Source organism: Dendrobates tinctorius, unplaced genomic scaffold (genome assembly GCF_039654945.1).
Source record: "Dendrobates tinctorius isolate UK_male_01 unplaced genomic scaffold, ASM3965494v1 ptg000038l, whole genome shotgun sequence".
NCBI classification, from domain to species: Eukaryota; Metazoa; Chordata; class Amphibia; order Anura; family Dendrobatidae; genus Dendrobates; species Dendrobates tinctorius.
Window position 1 is genome coordinate 13,380,081 of NW_027361706.1, and position 23,452 is coordinate 13,403,532.

At 41.9% G+C, this 23,452-nt stretch overlaps 1 protein-coding gene across 1 annotated transcript; it reads right to left on the reverse strand.

Annotated features, from left to right (window-relative positions):
- Positions 1–15,762: 15,762 nt before the first annotated feature.
- LOC141088233 (uncharacterized) lies at positions 15,763–22,584 on the reverse strand. The gene is made up of 2 exons (XM_073574221.1): positions 22,373–22,584; positions 15,763–21,643 (listed from the first exon to the last, which is right to left on the reverse strand). The coding sequence occupies exon 2, from the start codon at positions 21,629–21,631 to the stop codon at positions 20,558–20,560; it is 1,074 nt and encodes a 357-aa protein (XP_073430322.1). The 5' UTR covers positions 21,632–21,643; positions 22,373–22,584; the 3' UTR covers positions 15,763–20,557.
- Positions 22,585–23,452: the final 868 nt, after the last annotated feature.

The window sequence follows — 23,452 nt, forward strand, 5'->3', positions numbered from 1 at the left end:
ACAAAACACCAGTCCACGCAGGGACTCAACAAACCTAGCAACACTTTCTTGTGGTAAATGCGAATAACCCGTTTGGCCCGGGTGCTATAGGCCATGTATGACCAAACTGGGGGTCCTTATCTCCTATAGTACACTTATCCTTCCAGGGGTCTGTCAGGATCAAAGGCGTGGCCACGTAGAGGTCGCTGATGTGGCTGCCTTGTCGCCTCGATACTCCGGGATGAAACTGGGCTCGACGGGCTCTTGAAGAAACGATAACGGTGGGGCGCAACAGGCCATGAAGAAATGTGCAAAACATCAGGAGTTCACAAATGGAGAATTCCCAGGTAGAAATGGAAAAAATATGTAGAATATGAGAACAAACCGCAAAATTGATGGACCAATTGAGAAAATCATGTATAATATAATTATTTTAAAGAAACATATATACACATACAATACATAAAGCAAAAATCAAAGCAAAAAAACAATACACTGTGCCTGGTGAATAGCACAGATTGATTTAAACAAAGCAAAAATGTGTACATGCACATATATATATATGCACACACAAGTGTGTGCATACATATATGCCCGCATAAAGCAGACCATGTAACCCCAGAAAAATACATCAAAATACTGGAACCTCTGCAAAAAATCTGTTGTCCAATCGTCCAATAGAAAGATGTAATGGATCCAAAATAGAACCCAACAAAATATATATGTGTATGAACATAGCCCTCACATTCCTTGATCTCCCATGGCTCCATCTTGGGTATGCATATGAGCAGATGCTCTTTGATCCTCTGGGGACCACTTTCTTTATGCAGGCCTTGTGCCCTTGCCCTTCCTCCTGTGGCTGCTTTTTCTAACATCTTTGATTGGCCACCTTTCATCACTTTTCAACAAGAGTTGTTTACAACATTAGATTGATTTATTGGCAGCATAGGGCATGGTGCATATTTTCATTTTTTGGCTCACTCATACCTGCAGTCATTTTATGTGTTATGGTGGGTTATTTTTCCATGGGGGATTGATTATGCAGCTATACAATTGGTGACTATTATTGTCTATTTGGATGTAAATGAATTGTTGTATTATGGTATGGATCAACTTATGATCCTATAGTATTTGATCAAATTTATGATCTGATTTTCTTACAAAGCTGCTGTTATTGTTACTATTATGAGGTTCATTGTGTATGCAGGACTCATGCGGTTTGCACTGTGTGTGTTTTTATAATGTTTTTAATGGTTTGTTATCAATAAAGTCATTTCTTGTAGAATCCACATTGGCAGTGTGCATTCCGATTAGTGGTCTTGCTTTTCTTCTTTTTTCATTTCACATGGTTGAGCGCACTTGGGAACTGCCCCCAAGGCCCTGCCCATGCCCAATGTTTGGTCCGTAGACCGCGGCTAGGAGTTAGTCCCGCTTTTGTGTCCAGCAGTGATGGTGGATCTGCTGGGCTTCAGGGCGCTGGATGCGTAGGTTTACTGTCTTTTAGATGGTTCTAGGGCAGCAGAAACAACCTGCAAATACTTGAGCAGCCCTGGATAATCCACGCCGGCAGGATGATAAGATCCGGCGGAGGCGGGAACCTATGAGAAGAGAAGTAAATATAATGTAAGTGACGGGACTTCATATAACATGATACTACTGTGCGGTCACTGTGGCCGGACGTCAGAGGATTCTTATACAGAGGTCAGGGATCATTGTCAGCCATCATACCATCCCATCACTGACAGATAACATCTGCTCCTCATGAATTATTCTCACTGACTGACATCACACAACATAGAGCTGATTCTCACACTTACGTTGTCTCTTTCCCTTCTTTTCTTCATTTTTTGAGCTTTGTTGCTCCATATTCAGATTTTTTTCCTCCTGAGCTGGAAATTCTGGTCAGAAAGTAAAAAAAAAAAGCTCAGTAACAATATATTCTTATAGGATTTGCTTTGTATCTATACTGTAAGTAAAGGGACTCGATGTTACATGATACTATTGTGCGGTCACAGTGGCCGGACGTCAGAGGATTCTTATACAGAGGTCAGGGATCATTGTCAGCCATCATACATATCCCATCATTGACAGATAACATCTGCTCCTCATGAATTATTCTCCCTGACTGACATCATATAACATGGAGCTGATTATCACACTTACCTTGTCTCTTTTCCAACTTTTCTTCATTTTTTGAGTTTTGTTGCTCCATACTCAGATTTTTTTCCTCCTGAGCTGGAAATTGTTCATTTTTTGAGTTTTCTTGGTCTCTACTCAAATATATCGAAGAGTTACTTTCTTCATGAGCAGGAATATCTGAACAGAAAGTAAAAGCAAAACCTCTTAGTAACAATGTATTCTTATAGGATCTGCTTTGTAACTATAATGTAAGTAAAACGATGACTTATTACATCATACTACTGTGCGGTCACTGTGGCCGAACGGCAGAGGAATCCTATACAGAGGTCAGGGATCATTGTCAGCCATCATACATATCCCATCACTGACAGATAACATCTGCTCCTCATGAATTATTCTCCCTGACTGACATCATATAACATGGAGCTGATTATCACACTTACCTTGTCTCTTTTCCAACTTTTCTTCATTTTTTGAGTTTTGTTGCTCCATACTCAGATTTTTTTCCTCCTGAGCTGGAAATTGTTCATTTTTTGAGTTTTCTTGGTCTATACTCAAATATATCGAAGAGTTACTTTCTTCATGAGCAGGAATATCTGAACAGAAAGTAAAAGCAAAACCTCTTACTAACAATGTATTCTTATAGGATCTGCTTTGTAACTATAATGTAAGTAAAGCGACGACTTATTACATGATACTACTGTGCGGTCACTGTGGCCGAACGGCAGAGGAATCTTATACAGAGGTCAGGGTTCATTGACAGCCATCATACATGTGTCAGTCCCATCACTGACAGATAACATCTGCTCCACATGAATTATTCTCACTGCATGACATCACATAACATGATGCTGATCCTCACACCTACCTTGTCTCTTTTCCTCCATTTCTAGCTCTATACTGTAATATATTGATTCTGTTTCCTCGTCAGTTTCATTTTCTATTCAGAAAGTAAAAAAAAACCTCTTAGTATCAGAATATTCATTTAGGATCTGCTTTGTATCTGCTTATAACACAAGTGTGCAGAATAAAAATTTTGTCAGGTGCCAAGGTTTTTTTTAATAGGTTTATGGTATTTCGAGGGTGTTGAATTAAAAAATCTCACGGCATTACATAACTTACTCCCAATACCTATACAGCGCATAAAATAATACAACTATGACACATTGACTTAGTAGCTAAAAATTGGCCACCAAAGAATTTTGTAACTTATCATACTCAAAAACTTGAACCAATCACCGCAGCTTGGCCAAAAGGCTCAAGGCCGTTTATCCCAGTGACTGAATGACTAACCCTAATGCCGTGAGAAAATGAATGGCGGGGCAGCACTTCTAGGAGAACGCCAGAGGTCACACAGGGACCTGTGCCGCTACCCTCTTTTATTCCACTCTCCTTCTTTACTAATAAATACACTAATCAGGGACCGTTCACAGGAAAGGAAACCTATCCTTCCCCTGCTACGATCCACTGACTGGCCAACCACCTAATCAGGGAGCATTCACAGGAAAGGAAACCTATCCTTCCCCTGCTACAATCCACTGACTAGCCAACCACCTGTAAAACACTTGTGAGTATGTTCCATGGCAAAAACAGAGGGAAATATTTTTTCCCACTATGTAATCCCTTCAGGACGGGGATATATAGCAAATAGGGTAATGCCGTGTGTTCCCCTCCTGGAGGTCCATTGATCACCATTACTTTTGCTGAATTGGTTCTAGTTTTTGAGGTATTGAGGTAATTGTCACAAGTGTGTCACGTCCTCCTGAGATATCGGGGGTTAGAAGATCACTACGTATTGTGAATAGCAAATCTTCCATTTAACCTGTGTGTTCATGTCCCATATTCAATGGATTTAGTTTCATCAAAGAAAATAATGATTTCTCCCAATGCGACTTGTGTGCGATAACCAATGCAATAGCTTTTGGTGTTTCGGTCGGTCTTTTGACTCTAACAGCATCTCAGGTAATGAAATATCCTATATAATTATTTTCTATTTCAATTTGTAGGCTTACAGTGCTATAAAAGCGACTTTTTGAGGCCAGAATTCTATTGTGATTAATAAACTATTAAATATTTCAGAAACTAGGGAGAATCTGGCAAAACCCAAGTAATATTTTTAATCAGCACCATAAACTTAATATAAAACCATTCAGACATTGTTGGTACCAAAATCACTGTTTACCAGTGCAATGTAAGTAAAGGGACGCCTTATTACATGATACTACTGTGCGCGAACAGCAGAGGAATCTTATCATATAGAAGTCAGCGATCATTGTCAGCCATCATACATGTGACAATCTCATCACTGACAGATAACATCTGCTCCACATGAACGATCTGGTAATCTTGTAAAACTGTACAAAATTAATGAAATGAATGGGCCTATGGGAGATATGGAGATATTGGAGACTTTAAGTCAACATTCTCATGTTTTGTCCTGTAGACATGTACATACCTGGCAATGGGGACGAGGATGGCAAATTAGTAATAACATCGTCATTAATAGATACAGGAAAAGATTCTTTCTGCCTGTTTGGAATAAGAAAAACATGTAAATCACAAGTAAATGCACTATGAAAGGGGTTGTCTCACAAGATTAGCACCAACTATAAGGCCTATTAAGACATATAAGAGTAATAGTGTGGAAAATAGAGCAAAAAACAAACTATAAAGAATGGCTGGCATGTAGTAGTACATCTCTCCTACAGTGTGGGTAACACTAAAAGTGCATGACTGGCTGCAATTATGGGATGTTACCATCAGCAGTTTCTGAAGCCAAAAGAACAGTGATTGCTAACCATGGGGCAATGGATGCTGTATTTGATATTATGGTATTTATGTCCTATATTTGGGCTTGTGCACATATATTAGCCTGGAGCTCCAAGTAATGACCTTGTAATCTACTCACATTTCTGAGAGGTCTGTGTTGGATTTTGGGGTACACTCTGGAGGGGACTCTGGATTCTCCTTGTTCATCCTCCTGGTAGTGTTGGAACAGAGCTAAATGCAGACAACAAAAATATATGAAATACATTTTTTTACTTTTAGAGGTATTTTTTTAACTTTTTTATCTATTGTTCTCATACTTACTTTAGAAAGCCATTCAGAAGAAGATGTAAAATTTGGGTAGTTAAAGCTCTCATTGTCCTCCTCATCCTCTAAGAACAGATGTTCGTGATCTACGTGATCTACAAGACAAAGGTAATGAAATATTTTTAGAGGCTGTCAATAAAACACAGTAACCATTTATCTGTTATATTAATGACAACCAATTGTCTCAAAATATGGTAGATGAGACAAACAGCTGCTTAGTCTAGATGATGTCTCCTTCTACTTACTGATAGATAAGCTTGTGCCCACTTTTTCAAATCAGATAATTTTTTATTAAACATAAGAGCATTGAAAACAAATATCACATGTCACAAAACAACGCTCATTTTACAATTTTTTTCCCCCAGTATCTTACCCCTCACCCTCAAGGAGACCATTCCAGAAACAAACAACAGAACCCATACTGTCAGATATGGAACTGTTCCGTTCACCATAAATTTAACACAACATTCCTGTGTACTGGTGTACCATTAATAAAGTCTGTCCAACCACGGCTGCCATATTTTGTGAAAAAGTTCCAGTTTATTTTTCTTGGTGTATATACTTTTTACAGTTGTATTATATAGCCCGCTTGAGCCATAAATTCACATCTGGATGGAGGCTCCTCTCTGATCCAATTTTTAGCAATCAATTTCCTTGCAATAAACAATATTCTTGCTATTACAATTTTGGTCGTACTCTCAGTTACTAACTCCTCCACATACCCCAGTATACATATCAGCGGGTCCCTAAGGACTGCATACCCATACACCACTCCAATACAGTTCAGCACAACAATCGAAAAGGCTGACAGTCTGGAACAGTGCCAGAGCATATGCAGTATACCTGCCTGAGATTGTGAGCACCTCGGGCAGTCAGAGTTTGACTTCAACCCAGTCTTGAATAACCTATCAGGGGTTTTATAGACCCTATGGATCAAGTACAATTGTGACAGTCTCCCAGGTTCACTCATAGATATCTTAGGTACATACTCCAGAATAAATTCCCAACTAGCTCCCATTTCCTTTTAGCTTTAATAGGGTGATCTCCCAAGAATGCATGAAAAAAGTCCCTATATACTTCCGTTATTGCCCCCCTTGTTCCACTATTTTTAAGAATAAAATCTAACGTGAGATCTGTTTGAATCACTATGGGCCCTCCTCTACACTGAGACTGAAACGCGTGTTCAACCCGTCTATACTGATAGAGATTTAACCCTGAAAACTGAAATTCCTCTCGTAGCACTTTGAATGATTTAAGTTTCCTCCGGTAAATCAAATGATCTATCAAACTAATCCCTACCTCTTTCCACTCCTCAAATCCCTTCATATGGCTAAACTCCTGGAAATAACTGTTATCTCAGATAGGTGAGAACCTAGTAAACCCAGTGACCCCACCTATCTGTTTGGTTTTCTGCCATACCTTATGGATAAACATAAGATTAATAGTCTGGTACCGAAATCCCAATTTTTTTGAAAAGTCCCGCCTCCAGACCCATACTTAACGCCAAGGTCTTGATTAAGTACCTCAAACATCCAGGTATCTGTCCCTTCCCTAACATGTCCCCCCATCCCTTTAAGGTGCTGGCATTGTTCACATACAAAATATATCCTAAGGAGGTTTACTCTGCCCACCACTGATTGATGTATATTATTCCACACTGAGACTTTGGTACGTGTACTTTGCAGTAATGGGCACAAGTTGAGTTCCTCAAACTTCATCAGTGGAAGCACCATATGGATCCCCAAGTACTTAAATTGCTGAACTGCTTTTAATTTAGTACCTGCCTCCACCTCCCCAGTACAATCGTCATCTCCATAAATCGGCAAAACACACGACTTATCCCAGTTAATCATCAATCCCAAAATCAGACCAAAACCTTCAATTAATATCATTACCCTTCTTAGGGACTACTCGGGATCTGCCAAGAAAAGCAGCAAATCGTCGCCATAGAGAGCGATCTGCGCCCACGTTTGCCGCAAGCTGAGAAATGTACATCGGCTTCTGACTTAGAAGGTTGTAGAAGTCTAAGTCTCTCAGGAATGGATGATTCTTGATCTCAAATGCTCCTGCCGGAAAAGACAAAACAAAAGTGTTGCAGATATTGTCAGAGACTGTTCCATATCTGAACTGTTTAACTTAATCTGAACTAATACAATTTCTGAGCAAACATGAAGGAAAATTACTGAAAGTCATATTGTGAAGAATTAGAAATGTATGAGCTGATAAAGTGCTGATTCTCATGGACATGGGCGATATGTCCGTTGTGTAATAAGCAAATTGTTACCTGTCCCAAGTCTTTGTTCAGGATTTTTTCTGAGCAGTCCTGTGATGAGGCACTGAGCATCAAAGGGAGGAACGGGATCACAATCCCAACGTATGTCTCCTATTATATAGAAAATTACAGAAAATAAAACATCTTTATTGGATTGTAAGATAAAGCAAAGGAAATAAGTAAAACAATGTAACCAATCAAAGCAAATGATCGGATTATTCTACTTACCATTGACAATATTATTAATAATTTCAGTTTTGGATTTCCCATAAAATGGTACACTTCCCACAAGAAATTGATATAGTATGATCCCCATTGACCACCAGTCAACAGGTCGTCCATAGCCTTTTTTCAGGAAGACCTCTGGGGCTAAATAATATGGGGTGCCCCGGACCTAGAAACCAACAGAAGAAGGAGATGAGATTGATGATACCATTATTATGACAAGTTCTCACATAAAAGCACAATGACAGAAGATAAAATATCAGTGGAAAAGTTCTCTAGAAATGAAGAATGCAGAGAAGAAACAACAGTGTGATGAGATTAGTAAAGAACAAGCTGCGTTTCTGTAAGTGATGCCGACCTCATGGTCCCGGAACTCTCTGCTGATGTCCTCTGCTAATCGCTTGTAGGTGTTGTTTTGTGGTGTCATGACACCAACGTTTGAAACCCCAAAATCGGCAACTTTAATGTGTCCAGCAGATGTTATCAGGAGGCTGTGAAAGAAAAGATGGTTTTAACCTTGCAGACTATAAGATAATAAATGATAACTTCCATTATGATACTACAGGGCGCACTTACTTAGCTGGCTTCAGGTCTCTGTGCACCACCCCATGGCTGTGCAAGTATTCTACAGCAACAACCGCTTCTGCAAAGTACAAGCGGGCCAAGGGGACAGGTAAACGACCCATGGTGTCTAATAGGGTCTGACAGTCTCCACCTGTAGAAAAAAGGAAATATGACCGGTGAGGGGTTTATAAAGCAGACCACCGTGATGTGTAATGAGAAGTGAGCAGAGATATTTGGCAGGAAAGACTGTGTACAGTTATAATGAATAGTGCACATAATATTAGACATAACATTAGACTAAAGTAGTGGTGAAGTGTGCTCCATGTAACTAATAACATAAAGTGATATCACGTCTTGTCTACAGCTGAGGATACTGGAGATACTGGCTTGCTCAGTGTGGACATACAGGGGAGATCACACAGACAGTGGCGAACATAAAAATCACAGGGACCCATAGAAAAAGTACTAATTAGGCCCCTAAAAATAATATCTATCGAAGCCCCTTTGTGTTCTCACCAGCAATACACTTTTTATGGCCATTTCAAAGTATGATGCCCTCAAGCGTGCCCCCACCCACAAACATGGAGTATGTATCCCCACAGTGATTCCTCCTGCCTACCATATCACCCCACATATACAGTGTCAGTATGATGCCCCCACTTAGTATAGTGGTGCCCACACTGCCTATACTCAGTATAACGTCCCACACAGACACTCACACAATATAATGGTCCCAACACGTCTCCACTCAGTATGATGGCCCCTCACAGCCCCTCACACAAAAATGTGGACCCTAACACAGAATGAGGACCCCCACACAGAATAAAGACCCCCACAGCACACCACTCAGTATGAAGACCGCACCCAGTATAGGAGCATTCACAGCCGGCAAATCAGTATCGTGGCATTAGCAGGCTCCCATAGCCTCTCACACAGTACTATGTCCCCCACAGCCACCCAATCAGTATTATCACCCCTACAAATGCTGACATTAAAAAAGCACTATTCACCTCGCCCCATTCCCACGGCACGCTGCTCTGGTCAGTACAGTGTGAGTACTGAGACTCCACACTACAGGCGGGATGCTGTGACTACTTTACACCTCCAGTGTACGGAGTCTCAGACCACAGTCTCACAACCATGGGCTGAATGGTGGATCGGGGGGCTTTGGGCTTCCTGATGCACCATTCTGTTCCTCAGTATTCTCGTTCTGAGGATGCGGCTACTCTGAAATTGTGATGATAGGAGGAGTGATGTGGCCCAATGCCGAGTGGCGCCAAGCCTCCTCTGACTCATGGGCCCCATAGTACCCCTGCACACTGATCAATGGATTTCCGTGCAGCTAGGTAATATACAACCTATAGTAAATGCTCTGTGGTGATGGAACCAACCACCTGGACAAATCCTAATTAAATGTGGGATGATAAGATGTGAGCAGACATGGAGTGACTAGAATATAATGCATTTGTGTCCTACCTTCCACATACTCCATGACCATACAGAGGTGAAGTTTAGTTGGAAAGGAGCAGAGCATGGAGACCACAAAGGGACAATCAGCGAATGTTAAGATGTCCCTCTCCATATAAGCCAATTCCACCTTTTTTGGAGTATTCAGGTCCAGCTTGGCCATTGTCTTCATTGCAAAGACCTGGTGCAAGTCTTTATGGCGCGCTAAGTAGACGGACCTGGAGAAAAGGACAATCCATGGTTAATAATCAATCCTTAATAGCAGTCCAGCTATAGAAATCATTATACGATCTTCTGTACTAATTCTTGAAGTCTACCCATCATTGGAAATAAATTTCTAGAAATTAATAAAATAGCAGCTCATAGATCAGCTATGGAGCTGTGCACAATGCCATGTCACACAAGTCACATTACAGAGGGGAGAATCTTCTTGGGCAGATTCTCTATAATTGACCACAAGATACGATTCTGTCCAGGTAAAATTTAGTCCGAGGCTCCCACCTGTCCATCACTGCAGGTCTCTATCCTCTGTGCCAGTCTTGGTTGTTCTGGCGCCCCCTTCTGGTGCTGAGGCCAGTGATTGGACTCACGTGGTCATGGTGGAGGGTGTTGGGTGCCGATGTCATTGACGTCAATATCGTGTCAGTCCTCACGTGACCATGTGTAGCCAATTACCCTTATCAGCTCCATAATGGAGCCCCCAAAAAACCAAAGTCCACTGAGGAGGAAGCTCTGGTGGAGAACAGATGGGGTCTAGGACAGGTGAATGGGATATATTACTCTAATCCCTTTCCATAAGGGGATGTGCCCATATTAAGTATTTGCAGAAGAAATTTTTACACCATATCTGCATTTCTAAGTAGGAAAAACGATGCGCAAAATAGACGCATTTTTGTCGCATTTTTGATACGTTTTTTACCTGTGTTTTTGTCGCAGATTTTCCCCCACTCATTATTATAGGTGAAATCTGCAGAATAAAGCTGAAAGAACTGACATGTGCAGATTTAAATGGAAAGATCAGCATCGTGTGCATGAGACTCCAGGAATCTCAGTCACTTTTCTGGCATCATGAAATCCCTCAGGTTTTGTAACAAATCTGAGCAGAAAAGACACAAAAAAGCGACAAGTCTGCAATGTGTGCACAGGTCCTTCCAGTGTCACCTGTTATGGGTCAGAATGCTCCGCTGTCTATAAATGAGCTGAATAGTGAGAATTAGATGTGGACAGTGATGTGGACTCCGATTATTTCCCTATGATAACACTGAATGGCGGAGCACAGAGGCAGAAGTGTTGTCATAGGGAACCCTGAGAAATGTGGATTATACCAACAGAAATCTCACCCATTTGATCCAGCGCCGATCAGTTTGGATGCTTTAAAGTCGCTTATACGCGGCTTTCTCGCTGGGATCAATGATTCGATCGCTCCCTATAAGAAAATAAGAAATGATATTCAGATAAAAAAAGCTGCAAGAAAAAAAGCTCCAGATACAAAAACTTCTCCCTCCAATATTATGTCCCAGCTGATATACAGCGATTGGATGTAGGGGACGATACAAGCAGAACGCTCCGCAGACACGGATATCATTTAACCCCTTAATGATCAGGGTTTATTCCGTTCTTGCGTCTCCGTTTATTGCGCCCCTTCCTCCCAGAGCCATAACTTTGTTACTTTTCGGTCACTATGGCCATGTGAGGGCTTGTTTTTCGCGGGACAATTTGTACTTTTGAACGACACCATTGGTTTTCCCATAACCTGTACTGAAAAATGGGATAACTATTCTAAGTGCCGTGAAATTGCAGAAAAGTGCAATTCCACAATTGTTTTTTTTACCACATTCACTATATGCTACAACTGCCCTGCCATTATGATTCTCCAGGTCATTACAAGTTCGTAGATACCAAATATGTCTAGGTTCTTTCTTATTTATGTGGTGAAAATAAAACATCCAAAGTTTTGTATAAAAAAATGGCGCTGTTTTTCGAGACCCGTAGCATTTCCATTTTTTTGTGATCTGGGTCTGGGTGAGGGCTCATTTTTTGAGTACTGAGTTGATATTTTTATTGATACCATTATTGGATAGATACGATGGTTTTATTGCAATGTTGCAGCGACTAAAAAAGTGTAATTCTGGCATTTTGATTTTTTTCTTATTGCGCCATTTACAGATCGGATTTCTTCATGTTAGACGTTGGTAGATCGGGTGTTTCCGAACGCGGCGATATCGAATAGGTGTATTTTTTTAATTGTTTTGAATGGGGAAAAAGGGGGGTAATTTGAACTTTTATATTTTTATTAATCCTTTTTTTCTACTTTTCACTTGCTTCAATAGTCTCCATGGGAGACTAGATGCTGCAATCATCCGATCGCTTGTGTTACACAAAGCAAATATGCTCATCTGCTATGAGCGTCGACCGCTGGGTGGCACCAATAGCAGTTTGGCAATGACAACCAAAGGGGTCTTCTGCAGTCCTCGGATTGTCATGCAAACCCATTGGCGACCCGTGGTCATATTACACTGGCACCAGTGGGCAGAGCTAAGATGTGCTTCCGTAGCAGCCATTTAAATATGCCGATGTCAGAGTTTGACAGCGGCATTGAACATGTTAACAGCAGCGGGTTGATCGCGATTCCACCCATGGCTGTTAGGAGCACATGACAGCTAATCAGATGAGCTGTCGTGCTGGAAAAGATGGGAGAGGTCATGGGAAAAGCACGTCATAGGTCGTTACGTGGTTAAGGATGATCCTCCATACACCAGAATCATTGTACAGTGCTGAATAATATGGGAGATCACAGATGAAAACTTAAAGGGAATCTGTCAGCAGGTTTTTATATGTAATCTAAGAACACCATGATGTAGGGGGTAAAAACCTGATTCCAGTGATGTGTCACTTACTAGGCTGTGTGTCATTTTATTAAAATCAGTGTTTAATCAGCAAGAGATTATCGCTATAGGACTAGTCTTGTGTCACATAGTCCTATTGCTCTATGTAACCCTGCTCCCACCACTGATTAGCGGATTTCTGCCTATTCAGTGTACTGTACACAGACAGCGGCCAGCCAATGGTGTGGGCGGAGTTATAAATGGCTCAGGAATCAGAGCTCTGCTAGATCTGCAGCAGAGAAAAGTGTGATTTTAACCCAACAGCTGCACCCAGTAAGGAAGGTGACATTGTTGGAATCAGGGTCTCTGCCCCTACATCATGCTGCTCTCAGATGGGTAGCAGAAACCTGGTGCCAGATTCTGTCTAGTATAAGTGCTATTATCTAACACAATAGCATCATCTACATTTAGAACAGAGATCTCCCATGGTTATATGGGGGATAATACTGGACATGTCATTCACACCCCATGATCTGGTGATGTACAGACATCCCCTTCTATGATACTCACAGCGTCAGGTTCTTGGATCTCCGGGATCTCATGGATTCCATTATCAGGAATCGCCAGCACAGTTGGATCTATAATAGTGATGAAGAAATAAAATGTATTAGACGACATCAATCCTACATCCACAATACAGCAATATAACGGAGAAATGGCGGGACGTCTGTAAATGGGATTATTACTAATTATATGGGGATTCTAAATATGAGGCAGTCATCGCCCTCACTGTACATGTGAGTGATGGGAAGAGCGAGCTCAAGCAGAGAAGCCATATGCACATTAGCCTGTAAGTGCACTAGGGGCGTGTCACTGCACTCAGACGCTTTCTTCCACGCCCCCAGTGCACTTCCACCCAGGTTTGTGTATGGCTTCTACGTTAGATTTCTCCTGACTGAGATATTGGATTTCTAAAAACAAAAGGTCTCTTTTCATTAGAGGGTAATGGGCTGTACAGTCAGACCGGCACTTCATATGTAACATGTGCTGACAGGTTCCCTGTACACAGAGTACAGTAAATCCACCATTATCTCCTGTTCTCTATAATATCTGGAGATTCCTTCTAGAAGGTCGGGTGATCGGCTTACCTGTGGTCAGATCGCTGGTCAGTTCCCGCTGACTCGTATTAGGGTCAGGGGTCATTCCCGGGTGTAGATTTTGCCCATCTTCGGTGTCGCCTTCTGCTGTTTCCTAATAGTTATAATATATAGATTTAATATGTGGAAGATTTTACTAAATCACCAAATCCATAAATCAGGAAGAACTGAACCTGCATTTACAGATGCAGCAATTGTAACTATACAGACAATGCGCCATGTGAGAACTTTCCTCATTCTCTCATTTAGGTGGATTAAGATAAATTAAGATTGAAAAATCAAACGTTCAGTGTAAACTTTGACTTCTTTGCCCTGTGACCCCAGAGCCGTGTGACCTGCACTCCTTATATCAGGGGTACTTCATTCATTACAGTATTAGGGGGAATTGCTTTACACTGCAGCTCCTCTCCACAAGTCCAGATGAATATACTTTATCAGAGACTTGTATACAGAACATTTCTGTAATAATATCTCAGCTGCAGCATTTACAATCAGGAAGATAGTAGCGCTAGACAGAGGCGGAAACACAGACGTCCCGCCACTGAGCTGTGACTACACAATACAGACTGCCATCACAGGGGAGGGAGCAGCAGAGACTAGCGGCCATAAATATGCTGTGCCTGCCAGTAGCTGACAGGGAGGCCTGTAGCATCTAACACCAGATCTTCTGATATCTGACTGGTGATCTGGAGAAGATCAGAAAACAAGGACGTGTGATAGAGAAGACGGCTCCTTACCAGGCGTTCCGATGAGCGGGCCGGACGTTCCAGTACAGACAGGACTTTTTGGGCGAGTTCCTTAATTAAAGACAAATCGCCATGTTGAAATCTTTCTTCAGCCTAGAAAGAAAAGAAAGAAAAATGAAAATCCTGAGATGAGAAAGGTCACAATGGAGGCGGCCATTTTATGTGACATTTGCTCCACTGTCTGCAGATAAAATGGCGCCATATCTGGGGATTCGTCGTGTTTGAAAATGGAGAAAAAAAGAAACTTCTATCCCGCCATTATTATCTATTATTATGGAGAAGATTTGTGCGGAGCGTCCGCCACTTACCTGCTGCAGTAACATCCTGATGTTCTGAGGTAAATCACTCAGATACTCTGAGGTTAGGTGACCTTGGTTGTGTTTGGTCAGGCAGTCATTTACCAGCCCCATCACCAGCCGGTGAGTGAAGCTGAGGACGCCATCGGGTGGTAGAAGCGCAGTGTTGGGGTTATTGTCAAAAATAATCTCCCATAGTGCGTCTACCTGAGCGAAATCTAGAAGATAGTCACCCATAGCGAGTAAGTGCAAGTGCGCACAGTCCACTAGCTATAGAGCCAAGAAATGGCACCAGTGACACTGTGTACATTGTATAAGTAGAGACTGGGTTCCGTGATGTCATAATAGATGACATCATGTGTGATGTCATAATGGGCAACATCATGTGTGATGTCATAATGGGCAACATCATCAGTGATGTCATAATGGGCAACATCATGTGTGATGTCATAATGGGCAACATCATCAGTGATGTCATAATGGGCAACATCATGTGTGATGTCATAATGGGCAACATCATGTGTGATGTCATAATGGAATCTTGGGATAGAATCTTCATGGGCGGCTCTGTATGAATAGATGCTGCCTAGTAATTCTGAAAGTGGAAATCCATGGAATGAATTATGTCTCCATGTTATTACGGCCATTCTATTTTATTTCCAAATAGAACACAACCAGGATAAGGCTATGTTCACATGTTGCATTTTTGCAGGATTCTATTCTACCCCTAAAACCAGAGCGGTAGCAGGAAAATCGCTGGGTACAATCCTCGTGTTTTTGCAGCGTTTTTAATTGTTTCGTTTTTTCATTCGTTCATTCATTTGAATGGGTGAAAAACGCTGCAAAACTGAAAGAATTGACAAGCTTCAGATAAAAAATGGAGAAAAAGAAATGCAACGTGTGACTGAGAGTTTAGAAATCTCATTCTCTAAGCTGGAACTGTAAAATGCAAGGAAAAAAAGAAGTTATGTCAAAATTATGATCCAAAAAATATCTTGTTTGTTTTAATGTTTTATTTATTGAAATCTGCAAGTTACATCCGAAAGAAAGCAATCAACAAAGTAGCTTACAAAATTATTATATAACCTACAAATTCCACTTTTCGGGAGTTAAACAGATGGTTTGAAATATCAATTCATGGCAAAAACTATTGATATATAGAGGTTTAAGGACAACAACAGCCTTAAAGGAACTTCCAGTAGCAAGATTATCTGGGTTCAAATCTGGGTTCTTCCCATCCACACGCCCCTGCTACATCACATATGCCATGATTTCAAACAAAGATGAAGAAGAACAAAAAAGAAGAAAAGAAAAAAAAAACAGTATAGGGAGTAAAGGGACAGGAGGTCAAGTAATGAAAGGGAGAAGTTGGGAGATAGGGGTGGAATATAGGGGAAGTAAGGGGAGGGGGGGGGAGAGGGGAACACTAGGCAACAAGGGTTTCGTCCACTCTGATAAAGCCGAGCAAGGAGGCCACTATAGCCTTATCAACTTCTACTAATGGATCTGAATCGGGTCCATGGGTGCCATACTCTTTCAAAAGCTGAAAGTGAGCCATTCACCAAGGCAGCCAGTTTGGCTACTTGATATAGCATATCTACCTTCTCTTGCAATTGGGATATAGATGGAGTGGTAGTTGTCTTCCAGTTCATAGGTATCAAAAGTTTCGCTGCTGAAAGAATGTGTTGAGTCAACAGAGCAGTATTCTTATGTCCAGTTGGTGACAAAAAATTTAAGAGCACTATCTCCGGTGTCAATGTAAGCTTTTTGCCCACAATTTCCCCGATATAATCCTCTACTAGTCGCCAGAACTGCAGCAGGGGTGGACAGGACCACCACATATGTAAGTATGTTCCCTCCGAGTCACAGCATCTCCAGCATCTAGTAGAAGACCCCGTCTGCCAATAAGTGTTCTGCTGTGGTGTAATATACCATCTGGCGACAATTTTAAAAGAATTCTCTTGTGTTCTAACGCATTGTGATGGGCCATGAGAAGAATTATAAATGTGTGATATTTGATTTGGGGTAAACTTGTATCCCAAATCCTTTTCCCAATGTGTTATATAGGCTCTTTTGAGGCAACAGTCAGTTATATTTAAAATCTGGTAAATAGACGACATTATCTTTTTGGGTTTATCCTTTGTTGCACAGAGAGTCTCAAATGCAGTCAGTGGGCGGGTAACGTCTGCTCCTAAAAGATACTGTGCCAAGGAGTCTCTTATAGAGCCGAATTGTATAAAGGTCAAGTTGGAAAGCCCTGGTTGCTTCTTCAGTTCCTGAAAGGAGGGGAGTGCCCCGTCCGTTAAGAGTTCATCAACCGCTACATTTGCCAGGGAACCGGGTTTGATTAGATCATTGTCTCGGGAATAAGATGCGTGTGGCATTATATCTGCCAACTTGAGTAAGGGGGACAAAGGGGGAACTAGAGTTTTCACCAATCCCTTCCATAATTTTAAGGTAGCTTTGGTGTGTATATTAGGTAAATTTTTGTTTATGTTTTTACAAGGATATGCCAAAAGGATGGATCTCAGGGGATAAGGTGCTAGTGCTTCCTCCACCTCAATCCACTGCTTATTGTTAGGAGACCGCAACAGGTCTACCACTCTGGTAAGCATTGTCGCTTGGTAGTACCTTACTATGTCTGGTGCACCCATCCCACCCCTCGATTTGTTTAATGTTAATGTCCTGTATGCTAATCGGGGCTTCTGCTTTTTCCAAACATATCTGCGGAATAATGTATTAATTTTAAGAAGATACGATTTGGGGATGGTTATAGGGAGCATTTGGAAGATATATATGAACTTGGGTAAGATTAGGCTCTTCAGTAAATTTTTCCTTCCCATCCACGACACATACGAGTCCCTCCATGATTTCATGATGGTTTCTACTGAGGCAATTAGGTGGGGAATATTCTGTTGAAAAAGGTCTCTATCCGATCTTCCTATCTTTACACCTAAATATTTGATATATTGTTTTGGCCAGGTGAATGGGTATGTACTTTTTAGTTTAGCTAAGGTATTCGGGGACATATGTATGTCTAGCGCTTCCGACTTAGACATATTTACTTTAAAATTGGAAATTTTGCTATATTGATCTATGAGATCCATCAATGTTGGGAGTCCCAGCAAAGGATTAGTCATCAAGACTAAGAGATCGTCCGCAAATGCCGCTATTTTATAGTGTGTCTTATTGATACGAATACCCTCTATTCCCTCATGTATTTGTATGGCCTTTAAGAGAGGTTCCATTGCTAGCACAAATAACAACGGGGATAGGGGACAGCCCTGTCTTGTTCCGTTCTTTATAGTAAATGCATCTGTTGTAAAATCGTTAATCCTAATATGTGCCTTGGGCTTATCGTACATTGCCATTACGGCTGCTATAAACGCTTCGGGTATCTCAAACTTGATCAGCACTTCCCGTAGGTATACCCAGTCCACCCTGTCAAAGGCCTTCTCTGCATCTGTTCCAAGAAGCATCAATGGGAGTTTACGATTTTTTGCGTATTGAAGAAGGTGTAATACTTTATGGACATTATCCCTTCCCTCCCTTCCACCCACAAACCCGGTCTGATTTAAGGAAATCAAATTTGGCAATGACTTGGCCATTCTTTTTGCCATCAGCCCTGCTAGGATTTTTAGGTCCACATTAAGGAGAGAGATTGGCCTATAGCTACTACATTGCTCAGGATCCTTCCCCTCTTTGTGTATTAGGGATATTCTGGCTGTAAGCATTTGGTTTGGCAATGGGTGGCCTTGTAAAACTGCGTTGCAAACGTTCAATAAATGTGGGAGTAGGAGGCCAGAGAAGGATTTATAGTAAAGTGCTGAGAATCCATCTGGACCGGGCGCTTTCCCCTTCGGGCACTTTGACAGGGCGGACTGCAACTCCCCTAGTGAAAAAGGTCTAGTGAGATATTGTTTTTGGGAATCAGACAAGACAGGCAGATCTAAAGTGCTTAGGAAGGACCTAGTGTCCATGCTTCTTTTAAGTGCGGAATCGGCGTTATCTTCCGGACGGAGATTATATAATTTCTTATAGTAGTCAAGGAATGCCCGCTCCATGTGCTCAGGAGTTTGCGAGCTTAACCCTTGTTCATTCTTGATTGAGTTAATCAGCGTACGTGACTGCCGCTTCCTTAGTTGTGATAACATTAATTTGGATGCTTTGTCTCCATGGACGTACATTCTGTTTTGCCATGTTGCATAGAGCTTAGCAGATCTCGAGTTTAATATGTCTTTAAGTTGCTGTCTTTTTTGTTGCAGCTTCTCTAAGCTATGTTGATCTATTTTATGTTTATGTGTAAGCTCCAGCTGTGATATACTATCATAAAGATCCTGGATTTCTTTTTGTTGAAGTTTATTTAGAAAGGAAGTGATAGATATCAACTCCCCTCTGACAACTGACTTATGTGCTTCCCATAGTATCTGTGAGGAAATTTCTGGTGAAGCATTTTGCTCAAAATATTGGGAAAGCACTTTGTTTATACGTGTCTGTACCTCGGTACTTCCAAGTACTGACTCATTGAGCCGCCATACTCTATGTCGGGGAAAGGCTTTAGATAATGAGAATTTTAACAAAACCGAAGAGTGATCGGAATAAATATTCGGGATTATTTTCGCCTGTTGTATATTGGCAAGCATTTTACTGGATATAAAAATATAGTCTAAACGGTGGTGAGATTTATGAGGGTGGGAGTAGAAGGTGTAGTCTCGGTCAGAGGGGTTTAGATATCTCCATGTGTCAATCAATTGTAGAGATCCCAATTGTGACTTTATTCTGTAAAGATCTTTAGGTGAGAGCAAACTTTTCTGTTTGGTCGTGTCTAGCAAAGGCTCTAATGCAACATTCAAGTCCCCACCCACTATCAATGCACCCTCTCTAAAGCCATCAATTTTTCTCAGTGTTGAGAGTACCCATCTCAATAGTTTTTTATTTGGTGCGTATAAACTGCACAATGTTACAAGGGCACCGTTTAGTAGACCTTTAACAAAGATGTAACGACCCTGAGGGTCCGCCATAGTTTCTCTTAGCTGGAAGGGCACTCCCCTTGCCACTGCTATTGACACTCCTCTGGAACCGGATTGGGTGGTTGTCGCATGAAACCATTTATCATATATCGAGCTTTCAAAGGAGGGCAATTTATCCGGTTTGAAGTGCGTTTCCTGAATAAGCAATACTGCTGCCTGCTGTTTTTTGAATAGTTGTAATGTGTGGCGTCTAGTGTTTGGAGAATTCAGCCCATGTGCGTTAAAAGAGATGAATGTGTGTACCTTATCCGTATCCATCATGTTTCTGTACACAGTAGTATCCTTGCAGCTCACGACGGAGACGAATCCCTGTGCCTATGGGAGTGGGGAGGGGGTCTAGGACAAGTAGACCAGACGAAAGAAAGAAAAGGGTAGAGAAAACAAAAAGGTGAAGAGGGGGAGAACACAATATTAACATTATCCATGTTATTATGTTGCACAATATCATTGACCAATATGCCAACGTACCATAGTTACCTACTGACATTGTTTCATAGAGTGCCAGCTTGAGGAAAATTCCAATCAACCTTATAAACTAAATATGAAATATGAAATGCTCCATTCTAGGAGAATGCCCAGTTTGGGCTGTAACTAGATCTAGGTTGAAACCTTACAACGAATTATTGGATAGATGTGGCAGCAGTGCTTACCCATATTTGGAAAAGCACGCCAACCCCATCAGATTTGCTTCAACCATACTCAATACCCCAACTGGGGTAGACACCAAGAAAACTTAACTGCAAAATCTGGGTCTAACCCAAAGATCAAGTATTGTCTCTGGAGTCCTTAGGAAGCGAGGTCTTTGTCAGCTTCCTTTTCAGCCTTTGTGATTTTGGCGTCAGGGCTATCTGCCACGCCGGGTCATCTGGTAGCGGGTGCAATAGGGTCGCCGAATGGAAGGACTCCAGGTCCGGGTAGGCCTCCAGCTCAATCCCCAAGGATTCACATGCCTCTTTGATGTCTTGTGATGTTCTTGCTGAGATACCTTTGTCTCCATTTGTGATATGTACTCCAAACGGGAACAACCATCTAAAACGGATGCCTTTTTTTATCAATGCTTCAGTGAACGGTTTCAAGATCCTCCGCTTCCTGAGAGTGCTAGCCGATAAATCCTGGAAAAGTTTAATTTGTGAGCCTTCATACGAGATCTCCTGCGCCTCCCGCGCTCTGCGAAGAACTAAGTCTTTTGCTCGATAATCGAGGAAGCGACAGATCACATCTCGTGGAGTTTCCCCTTGAGAAGGCCTCGGACGCAATGCTCTGTGTACTCTCACCAGTTCGATTTCCTGTGGATCTGATTCATTAAGTAGATCTTTGAATATCTCTTGTGTTGCTTTCCATAACGCCTCAAAGGCCACCGTTTCAGAAAGGCCTTTAACTCTTATGTTGTTACGACGTTCTCTGTTTTCATGATCTTCTAGCACCGTGTGAATTGTATGTAGTTGGAGTTCATGGACTTTTAAAGAATCTAGTACAGCGTTCGAACTTTGTGTCATGGCAACTTGCGAATTTTCCAATGTCTCAAGTCTGTGGCCTTGAAGTTTTAGGTCGTGTTTTATCTCTGCAAGTTCTTGTCCTATTGGCTCAAGAGCTTTAGACAATATACGTTTGATGAACGAACGAGTGACTAAGGCCTCTCTCGCTGTGCTGCCCGTGTCAGAGTCACTCTCCGGTTCAGAATCTGAATCTTCTAATGAGGTCAAATCACGAAGCTTGGGTGGTTTAAGAGAATCTGACGGAACCGTTTGTTTTTTAAGAAAGTCATCCATGTCTGTTTGCGTAGTGGATTTTGTAGGTTTGGGCATGCTCTTTTGCGTTTTTACGCTAGATCTCCCCATTTTTGCAGTTATCTAAAGCAGAGAAGAATAGAGCAGTTTGAAGATTAGAATTCCTCTCGCTGGCTATGAATTTAGCTAATGTTCCATTTTATGCCCAATCTTATAAGTGATAAACAATGGAAAGAGATGTCGTTCTGGCTCTGGTCACTAGATGGCAGTCTATAACCACTTTCTGCTGGTTTTCCAGAAAATCCTCTCTTATATCCGTTCAGCTAGGTATAACATGGGTTAATTAGAAAGCAGATAAGGGGGGGAGGAAAGGTGTAGGGACAGCACTGGTGGGGGGGGGAGCGCTTAATACAGATCTAAGGCTCCTTATATTACTCCCTTCTCTCCTCGCACCCCTCGGGTCAGACAGTCTCAGGCCCCCACTTGATTAATTGATTATCTCCTTTATTGCTACGGAGTTAGGGAGAATGACCATGCTCTCCTGATCCTCTGTCCCCTGAATCAGACCCCCCTGCTCAAGACACTCCGTCACCTTGCTTCTGTTATTTCAGCGTTACCTCAGCTCCCGGAGACGCTTGATTCCCTCAGATCTCTCTCACTGATTGCAGAGAGGGGAGGAGGCTGAAGCGTGCCGCTGCACGTCTATTCTAGGTCCCGGGCCGCGTGTCTTCTGCAAGCCCGACGGGACTATTTTCAATGCTGCGGCGTGATACACACTCTCTGTAGCCGTCCCCCAGCTATGAGAACAGTAGCGATTTTGTGTGTCCTGGTCTGGGGATTTCGCAATGGTACCTTATCTGCAGGGGAGGGTCAGCTCCGGGGTCTCTCTTATCTGACAGCCTTAGGTCAGGGGTGAAGTCTTCTGCCCGAGGCGATGGTGCTGTTAGCAGTATATCCTTCCGCCACTCCGGCAATCTCCCGCCTGCAGGGCCTCAGTTAGATGAATCCCTTCTTTATTCCGAACGTGACTCGCCACCCAGGGTCTATGCGATCCAGTGGGGTCCTGGTTTGGGTTGTAATGCGGGGATGGTATAAAAAGAAGGCTCTGGTGATATTAGAGCCCCTTTTGGTGCATTTGTCCGGGAGCTCAGGTTTCCTGCTTCTTGCTCCATCAACGTTCAGGCTCCGCCCCCCCAAAAAATATCTTGTGCCAAACACAATATATAAATCCCGTCTGTTTCACCAGTTTCTCAACTGCATGAGAAAAGTGATCAGAAAAAGCACAAAGTACAAATGTTTTCAAAATCAAATAAATTGCAATTTTTGTTAAATATACAACAATAGTATTGAAACAATTAATGACAATAAACAAATGCCTCAGATGTGAAGGACGCTGATGGCTGGAGACACCTTTACACACACTTTTCCAGCAGTAATATATGGAAATTGAAGATATACAAATATCTCAAATGTGAAAGAAGAGGGGTACAGCCGCCTATAATAATCTCCCGGGAGTAGGATTAGAACATCATTAAAGTGCCTGTGCTGAGGTAGGAAAATGGCTGCCTAAGTCCAGCATCATATGAGGAACACCCGCATGCTCAATTAAGCTATAATGGGATTCCCTTATTGTAAAGGACAATAAGACGCCAAAAGGATCCTATTTAGGATTCCATTACTGCATTGTCATTCATACAAATAAAAGTGCAGGCTGGCATACCCTTAAAGCCATGCTTCCAACTGTCTGGTGTCAGTGCCGTGTCCTGATATTTTCACAAATAGACACAAGTAATATTGAACATATTTTACCACTGTTATGAAGTGCAATACACAGTATGACCCCCATATAGTCTCTCTATACAGTGTGATCCCCCCATATCTTCTCTCTCTACAGTATGAATCCCCACAGCCTCTCTATTAGTGATGAGCGAG